Source organism: Haliotis rubra, unplaced genomic scaffold, assembly GCF_003918875.1.
Source record: "Haliotis rubra isolate DU_JTF1 unplaced genomic scaffold, ASM391887v1 Scf362, whole genome shotgun sequence".
NCBI classification, from domain to species: Eukaryota; Metazoa; Mollusca; class Gastropoda; order Lepetellida; family Haliotidae; genus Haliotis; species Haliotis rubra.
This window is the reverse complement of record NW_025767038.1, coordinates 874,943-890,393: the sequence shown is the minus strand read 5'-3', so window position 1 is coordinate 890,393 and position 15,451 is coordinate 874,943. Positions and strand designations below refer to the sequence as shown.

Here is a 15,451-nt window from a genome sequence, read left to right as displayed (position 1 = left end):
GATGGGTTATAAAAACGACAAAAAGACACCGAGAACCTGCTTAGTAAAGTAAACCTGTAGAGGAGGGGCATTTGAAGGGGCGTCCCAATTTCATAGTTCCAGGGCGCATATGCTCAGTCAAGACCAAAGGGAAGGCTTTTAACCAAATTATAGAGCGCGATAAATGTCTGAAACAACAGACTTCATGTTCTCAAGGTTCATTACTCACAATGAACTCTGACTGTGGCAGAAAAACCTTTGGATTTTCTCAAGTGTAGTAGACCCGTGAAGGTCCGGGTTGTAATATTGATCTTCAGCAACCCATGCTTGTCGTAAGAGGCGACTAACGGGATTGGGTGGTCAGGCTCGCTGACTTGGTTGACACAAGTCATCAGTTCCCATTCGCGTAGATCGATGTTCATGCTGTTGATCACTGGATTGCCTGGTCCAGATTCGATCATTTACAGACCGCCGTCATGTAGCTGGAATATTGCTGAGTGCGGCGTAAAACTAAATTCACTCACTCACTCAAGTGTAGTAGCATGAACTTTACGAAACGCACATAAAATATATCTTGCTGGAGTACATGGAAGAGATTCTCAAAAAGGCAGTAGTTTGTCTGCGGCAGTTCTGGGGCATTGTGGTGTTGCGTTCGACGTACCAGAAAATTATTATCGCAGGAATCCAAGATTCGCTCTAATGATGTTTCTTGGATCATTGCCATCATACCTTTGTTCACTGGGTTTACTAAACTGGAGAACGGCTAAGACTGGCATCACTTTGCGCTGTCCTCCGAGAGTGAGTTAGTGAGTGAGATGCCGCTTTGAACAGTGTTGCAGTGGCATCACGTTGTGTGACACTTAATGTTAACACCGGGGTGACACCAGAAATGGGCTTCACACATTGTATCCACGTGGGGAATCAACCCGGGTCTTTGGCGTGACGAGCGAACGCTTTAACCACTAGGCTACCCCACCGCCTCCTTACTGGAAGAATGTCCGTGTGATTCGGGTCCTAGATGTCACCACTTGAACCGTTGACACTATTGGGGCACCTCGGTTACGCAACTTACACAGATTGCAAACACGAAGAGGCGACTGACGGATCGGTTAGGCAGGATTGCTGACTTGGTTGATACATGTCTACGTATCCCAATCTCGCTGATCGAGGTTCATTATATTAACCACTGGACTGCGGAATCCAGACACGATTATTTACAGGGTATCGTCATATAGCAGGACATCCAATGAGTGTCCCATTAAACAACAACAAACAAACAAATCGTTTGAAATATGCATGCTTTATGCACATTTACCGTATAACCTTCTGTAGTCTTCTTGAAACCCTTGGACCAGAGTTCAAATCCTGACATGGTCACAATGTATAGCTCCCAGAAGTTGCGATGGTGAGTGTGAGTGAGTGAGCGAGTGAGGTTTTACGCCGCTTAGCAATATTTCAGGTATATCGCGGTGGGGTACACAGAAATGGGCTTCACGCACGGTATGTGTGTAGGGTATCGAACCCGAGATTTTTGTGGACACGGGCGAACGCTTTAAATACTTGGTTACCCCTCCGATGCGTTAAAAAACTCTATAAACTCGCTCACTACTCCTACTAAGGGTTACAATATGTAACATGTTTTGTTGATACGTCGCCGTGGTACGGCTGGTTGGTACCCAAATACAGCGATACTCACTGACTTAATTGTTGTCTCACGAAACAAGCGATGAAGTGCACTGCAGGATGACACATCAATCCTGCAGTGGACGGAGCGATTACATTTCTTTATCAAGCATAACTCTACTGTCACAGTCATGTTGATAAGACATCCAGTAACTCCACGCCAGCCCATTCAGGCTACGTGGGACACGTATAGATATATACACTATATTTACATTGTTGATGTAGCTCAGCTATATTGTCATGATATGTTTGAGATCTAATCTCCACACACATTCATTACCACACAAGTCAAACGCCCCTTGTGCTTCATAAAGGAACCTCACAACATAAGAATAAACCTGGCAAGAAAGCATTGCACACAGTACATTGTTTCACCATCATCACCGTGGATGTACTCCACGAATCACAATACATCACAGTCTTCACTTCCTGGTAGCTCCAGCTCATCAGCTCACTTGATGTATTCAAGAATAAGAATATACATATCACAGTGCTCCTTTATTGGCAGCTGTACCTCATACCACACCGTTTCCATAGCAACCCAGCTTTGTTTATCTGTCCAGCCTCCGGCACTCCTTTAAGAACTCCTCCAAGGTCCGGTGTTTGTATTCCTCCCATTGGAGGTTAGCGTCCAACCGGTCCACGAGCTCCTCTTCGGACGGGAAAGGTTTTGCCTATATAATTTAACACAATGAATTAACTGTAACACCTATTTCTGGTTTTATCCTCTTTGTAACAAAGTGCTCGAAACACGTCAACTGAACACAATATTTTCGAACACTCAAAATGTTTTATTTTCTATTAGTTATGTCGACTGGTCAATTGAAGCCATATGATGTCTTGCATCACCGTCGGGGACAACATAATATGGCGTCATCCACATTGAATGACGTCACAACATGATAACCATTTGTAATGTGTGGGTTGTGTTTTGTTATAAAGCTGTTCTCAGAGCAAAGAATACAACAGGACAAAAGTGCACTCAATGTTCATGTAAACTGATGGTGTGTTGGAAACAACATAAATAGACAACTCCCTAATTAGATCCTTTTGTGAACGAAAGTCAAATTTGTCACTTTAAAATGTTAACCAAAAATATATCTATCTGTTCATATAGAGTTAAATAAATACATTTTGATCGTAAATCCTAATGACATCACTGGGACCACTCCGCCTTTCATTTCCAACACAAATAAGCTTCGTACGCAAGGTGTAGTACTACCGGTTACGGTGGGCCTGATATAGCTTAGAAAATGTATCTTCAGTTAAACTTAAAACGTCTCAGAAGACTTATCGTTTTGTTTTGGGTATTTTTTAAATCTGGACGCTCCTATTTCTCAGTATTTGTACAATGCTCTTCTTTAAGTGTAAGGTTTTACCTTCAATCGGATCAATCCGTAGATCGCATCATCGCAATGCTTCATGAAGAACTTTTTATTAAGCTGTAGAATTTCACACTCCCCGCTTACCTGAAACAATACAAAATACATCAAAGCAAATAAATTCATTGATCAATTTCGTAAGGAAGATTTACTGAATGGTAAATGACATGTTATGCTCGGCTCCTTTCTTGTCGGGTCCTTTAGACTTGCCAGTATCCGATCGTCGTAGTTTCGAATCCAAGCTTTTCCTGAAGTAGGTCTTGACATTTGCCAGCAACATACAATGTGTATATATGTTCATGCTCAAGTAAACGTGTGTACGTTTGTCCGTTTGTTGTATAACGCCTCACTCACAATATTACAGCTATATACTGTCGTGAATAATCGTGTCTAGACCAGCCAATCCAACAGCAGGAGCATCGGTCTGTGCAACTGGGATACGATGGTGTGTGACAACCACGTCACCACCCTGACTACCCGATCCCGTTAGTCGCCTCTTATGATATGCTCGGGTGATGAAGATCTAACCCAGATCTTCACAGGTGAAAGTGTTACGACTGCATCACATTCGGGTGGTCTCTCTCATAACTATAAGTAGACATGATTGATAACACTGACTTTCCAAGGGTGATACTATTTCAATACATACAATTCATTCAAAGTTTATTCACTTCATTTTCTTCTCGAATACAATGATCTCATTGTATACGAGTGCGTATAGACTATTCTGGTATTTGATGTTTTAAACAATGGTTCCTTAACCATACGTCTTGCAATCTCTTAGTCACATTATTGGTGAAGCTTAAAATACATGTTATGAAAAAAATGTATTGACGTTTTGTAAATATGAGCAACTGTATGTAACTCACTAAACTGACTGCGGGTCCTCTCTCCTCTGCATCCAGACATGCCCGCAAACCCTGGAAACATGAACAAAGCCATTCATTTCCGCATCACACACATGTGCATAAGTATAAGTATATTAGTGTACGTCAGTACGAGATGGGTGAATGAGTGAATGAGTGGGTGTGTTTACTTTTACGCCGCACTCAGAAATATTCCAGCTATATGGCGGCGCGGTACTAGATCTAAAATGCAGTATCATCAGAATTGCTAAATAACATAATGGAGTTCAAATGGAGATAATATTATATAAGTAATATGCAAAATCGTCACCGATCAAATTCGGGAGAACGTGGACTGATGTTTGTTAGAGGTAAATATTGTCTTCGGTTAACCAGCTAGACCATCCTTTTCTCTTAAAAAATGTGAGTAGCAGGTATTAATTTCACGAAACATTATGACCAGCTGAGAATATGATCATCGACTATTTTTTTCAAATCCGAGGCAAAACTGTTTGCTCGCAAAACAAGACAGTATGATGAAATACAAGACATGACTGAAATAAATAACAATACATATTCTTGTAAACATGCCCCAATACACTTGCACACGCACACGCACACGCACACGCACACGCGCACGCCTGCATCGTACTGAGGGGACCGTTTCTATGAATACATAATAATAACGTACTTTGGTGAAGTGGTTTTCATTAACAATCCAGTGGTCAACAGCATGGGCATCGTTCTATGCAATTGGGATACGATGACATAGCAGTGGTGACCTGGTTAACACATGTCATCGTATCCCAATTGCGTAGAACGATACTCATGCCAATGATCACTGGATTGCTTGGACCAACTTCAATTATTTACAGACCGGCGTCATATTGCTGGCGTTAAACAACATCCAGCACAAATCAGAATCATTGGCCTTAACATACTACACGTACAAACACTTGTCCTGGATGCAGAGTCTCCACTTGGACGAAGGCTGGCAGAGTTGTCTTTCCTATCGTTATTGGGCCGGACTTAGAAGAACTCCGACCACTTGCTTGTGAGCGGCATGTGCTTAATTTACGTCCCATGCCCAGGGACATTCTGGACTGTCTCCTGGAATCTTGCCCTTTAGTTGTTCCATTGCTCATCGCTGTTCTTTCTTGCCTGACCTTGTCCCTAAGGTCAATGACCTCGACCCCATCTTCTAAATGATCTTGATCTTGATCTTTACTGTCACCCTCGTCACTGTCGTTGCCTCCACCAACAACGATCTGAGGTAGTTTCTCTTTGTTTTCTGGTCCACTGGCAACAGGCTGCGTGTAATTGTTGACTAGGGTGTTATCGTCTGTTTCTCTGCAAGGGGGCGTGGCTGGCAGACTGAGAAAGTCGCGGTAGGTACCTCCACCTGAACGCCGCCCTGTCGGGGGTGCGGACATTGCCCCGTCCCGGCGACCTGGGTGGTACGAGGAGGGTCTGTACGATGACTTAACTGAAACAGAAACAAAATATCCATGTGAGCTAATTATATTATTGGATGAAGGAACGATCTCCACCAGTGGTATACCCCCAAGCCAAAGTGGTCATAGAGGGAAAAGTGTAAAGGTTTTGATAAGTATTGCTTGAAAATAATGGTTGTTGCCTCTGGATTAGAGATATCGAGTTTGAAAGATGTATTAAAGCAACCAAGAAAGGGAACACCTATAAAGTACATCAGCAAATCCATTGATCTTGCATTTCTTTTAATCAAGACACTTAAGCTAAATGTAAGACTGAAAACCAGTGTAATAGTGACGTTGACATCTACCCCTGAATTACCACTCTTAGGATAGTGTCTAAAATGACCGTATAAAGGACGCTGTCGTACAAGGCGATTGAGTGAGTGAGTTTAGTTTTACGCCGCTTTTAGCAATATTCCAGCAATATTACGGTGGCGACACCAGAAATGGGCTTCACATATTGCACCCATGTGGGGAATCGAACCAGGGTCTTCTGCGTGCGAGCGAACGCTTTAACCACTAGGATACATCAAATCCTCCAAAAGGCGATTAAAAGGTTAAGGTAGTCAAGTTTGTTGGCTGACCGTGTGTCATTTTGTCCAGACGGAGTGCGCGTTATTTAATATGCTGGTTTCCCCCTTTACTTCCCAGCCACATGGCTGTGTCGAAAATGAAGGTGCTTATGTAAAATCCTTCGAATTGTGTAAGGTTCGATACAACCGAAAAATCATGAGTAAAGAAAGCATGCGGAGGGAACAAGCGTTTACTTCGAGATAACCATACATTCGACACAGTGGCGTTTGAGTGTAACTGGAATATTGCTGTGTGCAATGTTACGGAAGAAATTATAGAAACAAAACGTGAAAAACATGACCACAATAAAACGTTGGCAAATGTGGGACAAGAACCAGAAATATGTAAATATGGCTCTCTATCTGCAATGATGTCGAGCGTCGTGTAACGTATCTTACACGGGAATGTGATTCGGATTGATCCGACCACTTCTGTTATGTATTGTATCAGCTAACACGTACGTTTCTTGTGTTCAACACAACGACTGCCAGAATGTTGACATACTATTTGAAACATACCCACCGCAATTTCACATCGCTATTTAATGATGTAAGACGCCATTTATTGTCCAACTGAAATACATCGAAGGGCAATTTGGGAAATATGAGGGAAGTTGATACATGATTATATGAAGTATTCTTAAGGATTCTTAAGCTCACATGCACAAGGCATACCTGCAGTACATTTGAGTGTCCGGTGAGATAAATCGTTGTCGAATGGTCCTTCAGGTGACATGGGTTCGTGTACTCTCTATGATAACTTCTGTTCCACATTCGGCTATAAATGAGCGGATACGTCAGATTAGACCTGGCCATTATTCGCGCATATTAACCACCTTGTGCTAACCATTTTTAACATAATTCATTTCTCCAAGTGTCAAGTTTCTTTTTTGGGGGGTCGGGGGTGTTGGGTGGTGTTCAGTATACATTAATTGTTTTCAGGTGACTAGTCCTGAAGTTTGTCATTTTGTCGCTGGCGTTCATTCTTAATCGGTCTGTTTTCATACACCTGTTAAGATCCGGGTTAGAATTTGTCTTATCGTATGTTTGTCGTAAGAGGCAACTAACGGGATCGGTTGGTCAGACTCGCTAACTTGGTTGACACGCGTCATCATATCCCAGTTGTGTAAATCGATGATCCTAATAATGATCATTGGATTGTCTGGTTCAGACTCGAGCATTTACAGCCCGCCGCCATATAGCTCGAACATTGCTGAGTGTGGAATAAAGCAACAAGCAAACAATCGATCAAAATATTGTGAACGAGCCTCACTATAGTCACGATCTTCTATGAAGTTGAGTATCTGCTTCTTCTTGTGGAATGGTGACTGTGCTGCCAGGGCGGATGCCACCTTCCTCCTCCTGGCCTTCAGGTCGATGTTGTCAGGCTGGAGATACTTCAACACTCTTGCCTCTCCCTGCAGCGTCACAAGAAGGGGTGAATCAAGATCAAGTCAGGCACATCGCCCCACTGCTGGTTCATGCAATCACATCAATTATTATTTTAGAACTGTGTGACAATCATATTAGTGTCATAATCATGTTCACCGTAATTTCCGGCATTGTTGACATTCACGTTTTTGTTAATTCCTTTCAGACAGAAAGTACATTTTGAATATGATGATAATATTTCAATTTCTGCTATGTTTCTATTTTATTAAGAGTAAAATGTGCTCCAGTTATTATTGTAATTCGCGGAAATCAGTTTTCAAAGCATATATTACAACCTACCACAGACAAAATGACTGGTGCTTTATTAATGCTCATGTACACGTGTTAGAATTGGTGTCAGTTTGCCCCGAATGGACATACTATAAGGTTCATTTCAATGGGGACATATTTCAGCTGACATGAATAAATCTTTGGTGACAATGTTCATCCAGTAGCTGATACAATAACCACGTTACGACAGCTTATCTCTTACATTACATTATCTTTTTAGCAACAAAGGCCATATTTGGAGTCAATAACCTGCCAACTACCATAGCTACTCTTAACGTTAGCACTTCTATTACCAAACCTTTTCTTCTGCTGCTGCCAAGCTGCTTGTGTGCTAGATAATGATGGCCACGGGAACACTGAGAGCTTGAGATGGAAATTGTAAACGCGTACATAGTTCCAGTATGATAAATCAGCGACACAATCATTTGATAATGACGAAATAATTAGCACCACTGTGTATTGGCTGGTAACGATCTATTATATACATCTTCTTATATCTCTACTTCTACCTCTTCTTCTCCTTCTCCTTATTGTTATTATTAAAATTCTCAAATACATGTATCTTACCGATTTGATGACGTAGATCCAATCGAGGTCGTTGCTGTCTCGTGCAATTAACCTCCCGTATCTGTCAACACCAAGGTTTGATGTGAGATCAATAGTATGTCAATCAAGGTAATCGACTCCCTCTATGTACTGCTGTAGTATTGACACCGGGGCTGAAACACTTGATTAATGTTCTAAGATCAATACCACCTCTTTTATGGAAGGATTTACAACATGATGAGTTTGCTATAACAGCCCTGGACGTAGAACACCCCCTTGCGTGTCTCCACTGTGTTTCGAGTCAAGATCACAAAGACCAATGTGAATGAATAGGAAATGGGTAGTCACAGGCGACTACCGCCATCACTCCCTCGTAGTCGATTGTGTCGACATACACTGAGTTGAATAACGCCATTACTCGCAGAAAAGTCGTTACTGCCGAACTCGATCGAAAACCAGAACCGATATGAATCGAGTTTCAAACGTTATCGATAAGGCAGTCAGAATTAATTTGCATCAGCACGAGGAGAAAAAGGAAAAACAGAACCAATGTGATCCTTGTGAGATTCTTGTTTTATGTATCAAATGGTATCATAATTCATTTTTGTAAACATTTGTTTACACTTTTATACCTGCAGATATCATGATGTGATATTTTACTATGCGATGAAATATTATAAATCTATGTATGTGTCACAATGAAACCTTCCGATCCGTTTTGTTTTGGGCGATATATTTAAATAATGTTTTTCTTCACAACATTCTACTGAGGTTGGCGCTGTGTGGCAATAAAAGTGATACCAAAGCTGTCATTATGCCGTATTTGCATGCACACATTGATTATAATGATAATAAAGTAGCATAACTGTTCAAAATATGAATATTGGCCAATCCAAACAGCCCTATTTTCTTCAGGACTGACGTGATAGATTCAATCAGGCAGCATGTTTTAGTCATTAGTAACCGCTGACGGTGATTTCAGACGATATGTGGGGGATCATTTTATCATAGCCCCAAACGTATTTATGTCTATGTGATTCCCAGAAAGAAAACTACTTCCGGGTGTATGACTGATACGCCGACCCATTTGGGCGTTGTCGTAAAATGTCAACACAGATATGTAGGGTTACAGGTATCATCAATAATTCACAGGTTGGTACACTACAATTCTCTATCACACATCAATACGGCCTCTTTGCAGTGTTGTCACTATTTTTTTACCAGTGAGTCAAGTGAGTTCGGTTCCAAGGAGAGCGAAACCAATGAATGTTTAGACTAATAAGCGCTCATATTATTCAAGCGGCAATATTGTTCGTGTGAAATAGACGCGCGTCCCAATGTAACCACAATTTATTGAGGAGCGGAGTGTACACAAAAACAAGTGTATTGAACGTCCTTTCCTCAGAAAAGTACAACAGTCGAACATTAGAAAGAAACCCTACTGAGCTTACTTGTATCTTAGAGCACTCCACATCCCAGGGTTCTCTGCAAGCCGAGCCATGGGGAAATGTTGGAACACAATGTGTTGCCTACAAAGAATAAAAAATATACGTTGTAATCTGACATGTTGAAAAGACAACGTTGAATCTGTATGATTGACAATGTCGTTATATCTTTTCAATATATAACGTTGCCCACAAGTGTGCAGGTTTCGCTATTAATAATCGAGTCGGAATCACGAGAAACAACGTTGGTACGACTTTACACAATCTATCAATAAGATAGACAAGTCAATCAGATAGACAACTTGATTCTCCTTTTAATCGATCATTACAAGTATCATTCGCTCGGAACCGATTTCGACCCCCACGCGATAGGCTATTGACACACTCATTCCAAATGTCGTAAAAATGGTACTTTTTGTTTCCCTGCCTGGAACGTGTCAACAAGGGGACAAGACAAGGAGTACTGACTGGAATTCAGTGCACGATGCATGAGGTCCATGTTAGCATCGTATCTAGGTTTGGTGCACTATGACACCCTTGTGCATTCACAGGCTTGACATCGTTTGTGTAATACGCTTTGACGCGACATCAAAACTCAGTCTCTCCTCACATCTCCTACTCTGCAGCCAGTAGCAATCTTTAACAAAGCACGTTTACTTGCAGCACTGTTCTGTGTACAGAATAACATTGTGCCAGGACAGAAAACGAGTGATACTAACGCTTCTTACGAAATTAATGAAATACATTAAATTACTTGACCAATCTAGTCTTAGATGCAGGGAATTTTTGTTACACCTTTTAAATTCGTTACTTACTTGCATATTTCGAGGTTCTTGGGGTTGCTAGAATCCTCTGACATGTCGAAAATCTTCTTGTAGTCCTGGAAACAAGATGTCACTGCGCTATTCAGGGTAAAATCAATATATAGTGGGGAGTATCATGTTCACATACACATGCATTATTAAACCCACACGACTGCAAACATAAGCTTGACTGATGTGTCAACATTGAATGGACAGAGCAGTCACCTGACCAGGTATCCGTCGCGTCATACAGTCCGAATGATGTGTACGTGTGTCATATGGAATGCACGTCTTAAAATAATTAATACTTAATTCCTTCGTTGTGGCGCTGAATCTGGATCAGATTAGATTACATTCATAGACTGGGCAAAATATTTACCTTTATGCGCGTATATCAAATTATGAAATACCAGCGAGATAAACCGCGCTATGTATTCCCCGCGCCGCTGTGTCGCACGGCCGTGAGTCCTCGGCTTGTGAAATGTACATGCAATATACATGAAATGTAGCTTTATTCACAGACCGCTATCAATCACACAAGCACGGATCATTACCCAGTCACCCACGGTCCCATGTGGATCATAGCGGTAAGTCAATGGACAACGACAACATGTCAATCAAACAATAGTGTGGCATATAAATGAGGCTTCTCAACGCCATGACACGGTGTACATTTCAGCATAAATATGCATCGACACTGTATGGCTGTAATTCATAGTTATCACCTATTGTGTTATTTGAATAAATAAACGTTTCAGGGAAGACTGCTTGAAAAACTGACGAACCAATTTCTAATAACATCGTAGATGTATATTACTATTGCTTTTTCATATTTTTTTCCATCAGTCGTAACCTGTTTTCTTTGTCCTTTATTTAACAATTCAGTTACACATATTCTTGTTCATACCCAATGCAACTTTGAATGTATACACTAAACGCCAAAAGAATCGTTACCCTCCTACCTTTCTGAATTACCTAAAAACTATTAAAGATATGTTAGAATTGGTATTAGTTATAGGAAAGTTTAACAACACAGCTTCATGTAAATCGCGAAAAATAATTCTCAAATGCATTCATATTTAGGTGAAATGCATCTTTCTCAGAAGAGTTAAATTGTCCTATTTTCCTCCATGCCGAAATAAACCAATAGCAGTGATTTAGATGTCCAAAAGAAAGGTTGAAATAAAATTCTGCTTTGGGACAAAGATAAACCATTTAAAGTCACCATTTTTTCAACTATTAAAACAAAAACAACTGTTGTAGAGTGTGTAATATTGTAAAGTAATCATATGATTTCCTATGATTTCAGTCTTCTAAAACATTTTCTGCTGATTTGCATTAGTGAAAACAAGTAAAACGTGTTTTTGATATTGTTAAAAAGTGTTTAGGAACAGCTACAATAATCTTTGTTGACATTTTTGCTTGCAAAGTAACATTTTTCCATTTTCTGTTTACACATAGCAATATCAATCGCCAAAACACAGCAATACTCAAACAGTATTTGCATCCATTTCACATGTAGACAGATTCTATAGGATATGAAGAGAGCCTAGCATACATGATATGATACACAAGTACGAGCAATATGCCACGATTAACAGCTGAAGAGAGAGAACGAGCCACTGGGATGGTGCAGGTGGGGTCGACATACAATGCTGTTGCCAACGCCCTCGGATGCCCCCGTATCACGGTTATAAGATGTATTCAGGGTTTCAGATAGAATGGGGTCACCGTAGACAGACCAAGAAGTGGACGTCCACGCATCACAACGCCAGCTGAAGATAGGTACCTCCGTCATTAAGGAAGGAGGGTAACGTATCATTTGGCGTTTAGTGTATTAGGTACGGATGGAATATTTATGTCAGTACTATTGTTGTTGTCGCTCACGATCTGATACATATTGCTGTTAGGGTTGAAAAGATGCTCGTTACGTTGTATGCATAGTCTTATAAATGGGGCGTGGACATCATTGAAGATAGTAAAATAATTGTTGTTGTTTTTTCAAATAGGAGGTCCCCTGTCAAATTATAAACAAATCAGTTTTTAGTGGTAACCCTATGGAAGCAGTTAATAGCATAGATATACCTAGAACTCATCATAATCCCCAAACTGATATCAATGGATTTTTCATATTTAAAAGAGAGATTGTACCTATTTTTTACATATGGAGATGAAATTGGGGATCGGAAAACAGAAAGTGCACCGAAATTGTCCATAGAAGGTTCTGTTAATTTGTACTTCATTTCGGGAATAGGTCATCTTATGAAGTTGATTGTGGAAATCATCCTTTTTCATGTATACTCATGTCAATAATGGTTGTCACCGCCCTCCCCAACCCGAATCCCACACACCCCTCACACCCCCGCCCTACATCCCATCTCCAATTAAAAAACTTAAAGGGGTGACAACCATTATTGGCATGAGTATATTTACCATATTGAATGTATGAAGTATTGGTTACGGTAATTAACAATGAAACATCATATATATCCTTATCAATGTTATATACTAGTATGTTATTGACCATTCTACCGTGACTTAGTTAATACTGGTTCATGATTGTTTGATTAAAGTCATTCAGAGGTATATAATCACGTTACATACCTCTGATATCGATTTTCCAAAACAGTATGTATGTTTTTTAAATCTTAATAACGCGGAGATAAACAAACTGTGTTGGAAAATAAGAGGTATAAAACGAAATTATAATAGCTCAAAATTTTATTTAAAATTTAACATGTTTATCTCATATTTATTGATATAAATCGCCCAGATTGCACCAGTCAGGTTAGATATTTTCTTTTCCGATATGGTTTTATGCTGTTATAAGTCAGGATTTTGGATACCATGAGCTTTCTTCACTCTGCTCAGGTGTAAATGATTCGTGAACATGTTCACTATAGCTCTCTTAAGTTGTATTATGTCCACTGAATATCTGTACAATGGGTCAAGTGGCCTTCTCCATAAATAAGAATCCTGAATCGTGTGACTGTACCATCATCCCTATCATTATTGATATTCAAATGTTCATTTTGCGGACATGGGTGAGAAAGTGTAACTTTTAAGATGTTGTCAACACTTCAAATTAACAAATTGTTTAATGTGTTCATCTTTCAACAATTCAATCTAAATTACAGATCTACAGCAAAGTTTGATCAAACATATTCAAACTTAATGTGGCATAGATCTTCGTTGTTCACCGGCAAACAATAAGATATGGTGTTTTATTTTGTGTTACACTATCAAAATTCACCGCGTTAATCCGGACGAGAGTAAATCGCTCGGATTAGCAAATGTCTGGTGGAACGCGAAGATAACTTTGCGAAATAGCATCTTATATGCGCATACTAGCATTGAAGGATGTGCCGAAAAGACAAATTTATGGATTGCCTGAACTTCCACTGAATGAACCATTGATTTCAACTTTAGGGAGATATAAACAGGAAGCTAATACCTGTAACATACCAAAATTAACATAGAAACGAGACAATCCCCGTTGTATGGCAGCTGTGTTTCTGGGTTTGGGATTAACACGTTATTGACTCTGTTCTTGCCAAACCATCCGTGATCGTCAAGATAGGCGAGATACCAGCTCAATCATGGCAGCGATTTGAGGTAATACTGGCGATACAATTCCGTCTTTGATTACTTCAGAATTGATTGAGGCAAATGCTTGACATTCTTTCGTGTGGTGTCCACAAAGCTCGTTTAATATGAGTGTTTGCTTCATTCAAAGCGTTTGGCATGACACTGGTTCTGGGGACAGCTGGACCTTAAATTTACTGGATATTTTTGCTAGTGACAGGTTATGTGTTCCGGCATTTCTTAAACAAATTCTCTCGTTTTTATCAACATTTCTTTAAAATGGCCTGCCCTTAACTGAACTCAGCTGATGCAGATTCTACAGTTACCTCCCTTACCTATAGCATGATCTGATAATGTATAGAATATAAATCCACTTTGATTATCGTCTTTGTTATTTGTTCCTGATACGGCTAATTGAATTTGCATCCTTCATGCGATAACCGATTTACACATATTTTTACGCAGTTGGTGAACATAAATGACAGTATATGCATAAAATCACACTAACATAACTGTATATACACGAGGGGACGGTTGACTAGAATAAGTAGTATATGTGAGTGAGTGATTTGGATTTTAAGCCGCTTTTAGCAATATTCCAGCAATATGACGGCGATGGACACCAGCACCCTTGAAGGTCCGGGTTAGAATTGATCTTCAGTAACCCATGCTTGTCGTAAGAGGCGACTAACGGGATCGGGTGGTCAGGCTCGCTGACTGGGTTGACACATGTCATCGTATCCCAATTGCGTAGATCGATATCCATGCTGTTGATCACTGGATCGTCTGTTCCAGACTCGATTATTTACAGACCGCCGCCATATAGCTGGAATATTGCTGAGTGCGGCGTAAAACTAAACTCACTCATTTACTCACTCACGATGGACACCAGAAATGGGCTTCACACATTCCACTCATGTAGGGAATCGAACCCGGGGCTTCAGCGTGACAAGCGTACGCCTTAACCACTAGGCTACCCCACCGCCCCAAGTGGTATCTATGATACCTTGTGAAAACTTATGTAAATGGTAAATTCATTCCGATCGACTGAATATATTTTCTGAAACGTTAGCATTTTGTGTTTCGTATTCCACTATTCTGCGATTTTCAAGGTACAAATTACACATATGGTTTGTCGAGACCAGGACAGGACCACGGCACCATAAACGCCCCAGGACGTGGATATACGACAATAACCATGGCACCGAGCTGACCATAACATAGACAGGACAATAGTTGAATAATGTCTCACTTCTGTACAGAAATGGAAACAGCAACAGTATATATACATATACAAAATACTCGAACGGAACCATTCTTAAGAATTGTGTATGGCTGAAATATTGACGATGTGACGTTACATAATAACTCACTCACTCACTCACTTAAGAATTGT

At 40.3% G+C, this 15,451-nt stretch overlaps 1 protein-coding gene across 2 annotated transcripts in view; it reads right to left on the bottom strand.

Moving 5' to 3' along the window:
• Window positions 1–1,260: 1,260 nt before the first annotated feature.
• LOC124285573 overlaps window positions 1,261–15,451 on the bottom strand; it is a 43,200-nt gene continuing 29,009 nt past the window's right edge. For both annotated transcript variants that reach the window (XM_046721824.1, XM_046721825.1), the window contains 8 exons: window positions 10,483–10,547; window positions 9,674–9,751; window positions 8,244–8,304; window positions 7,228–7,372; window positions 4,840–5,375; window positions 3,914–3,964; window positions 3,042–3,131; window positions 1,261–2,336 (listed from right to left, as the gene is read on the bottom strand). In XM_046721824.1, the coding sequence (XP_046577780.1) occupies window positions 2,214–2,336; window positions 3,042–3,131; window positions 3,914–3,964; window positions 4,840–5,375; window positions 7,228–7,372; window positions 8,244–8,304; window positions 9,674–9,751; window positions 10,483–10,547 (1,149 nt within the window). In that variant the 3' untranslated portion in view covers window positions 1,261–2,213. The remainder of the gene's footprint in view (window positions 2,337–3,041; window positions 3,132–3,913; window positions 3,965–4,839; window positions 5,376–7,227; window positions 7,373–8,243; window positions 8,305–9,673; window positions 9,752–10,482; window positions 10,548–15,451) is intronic.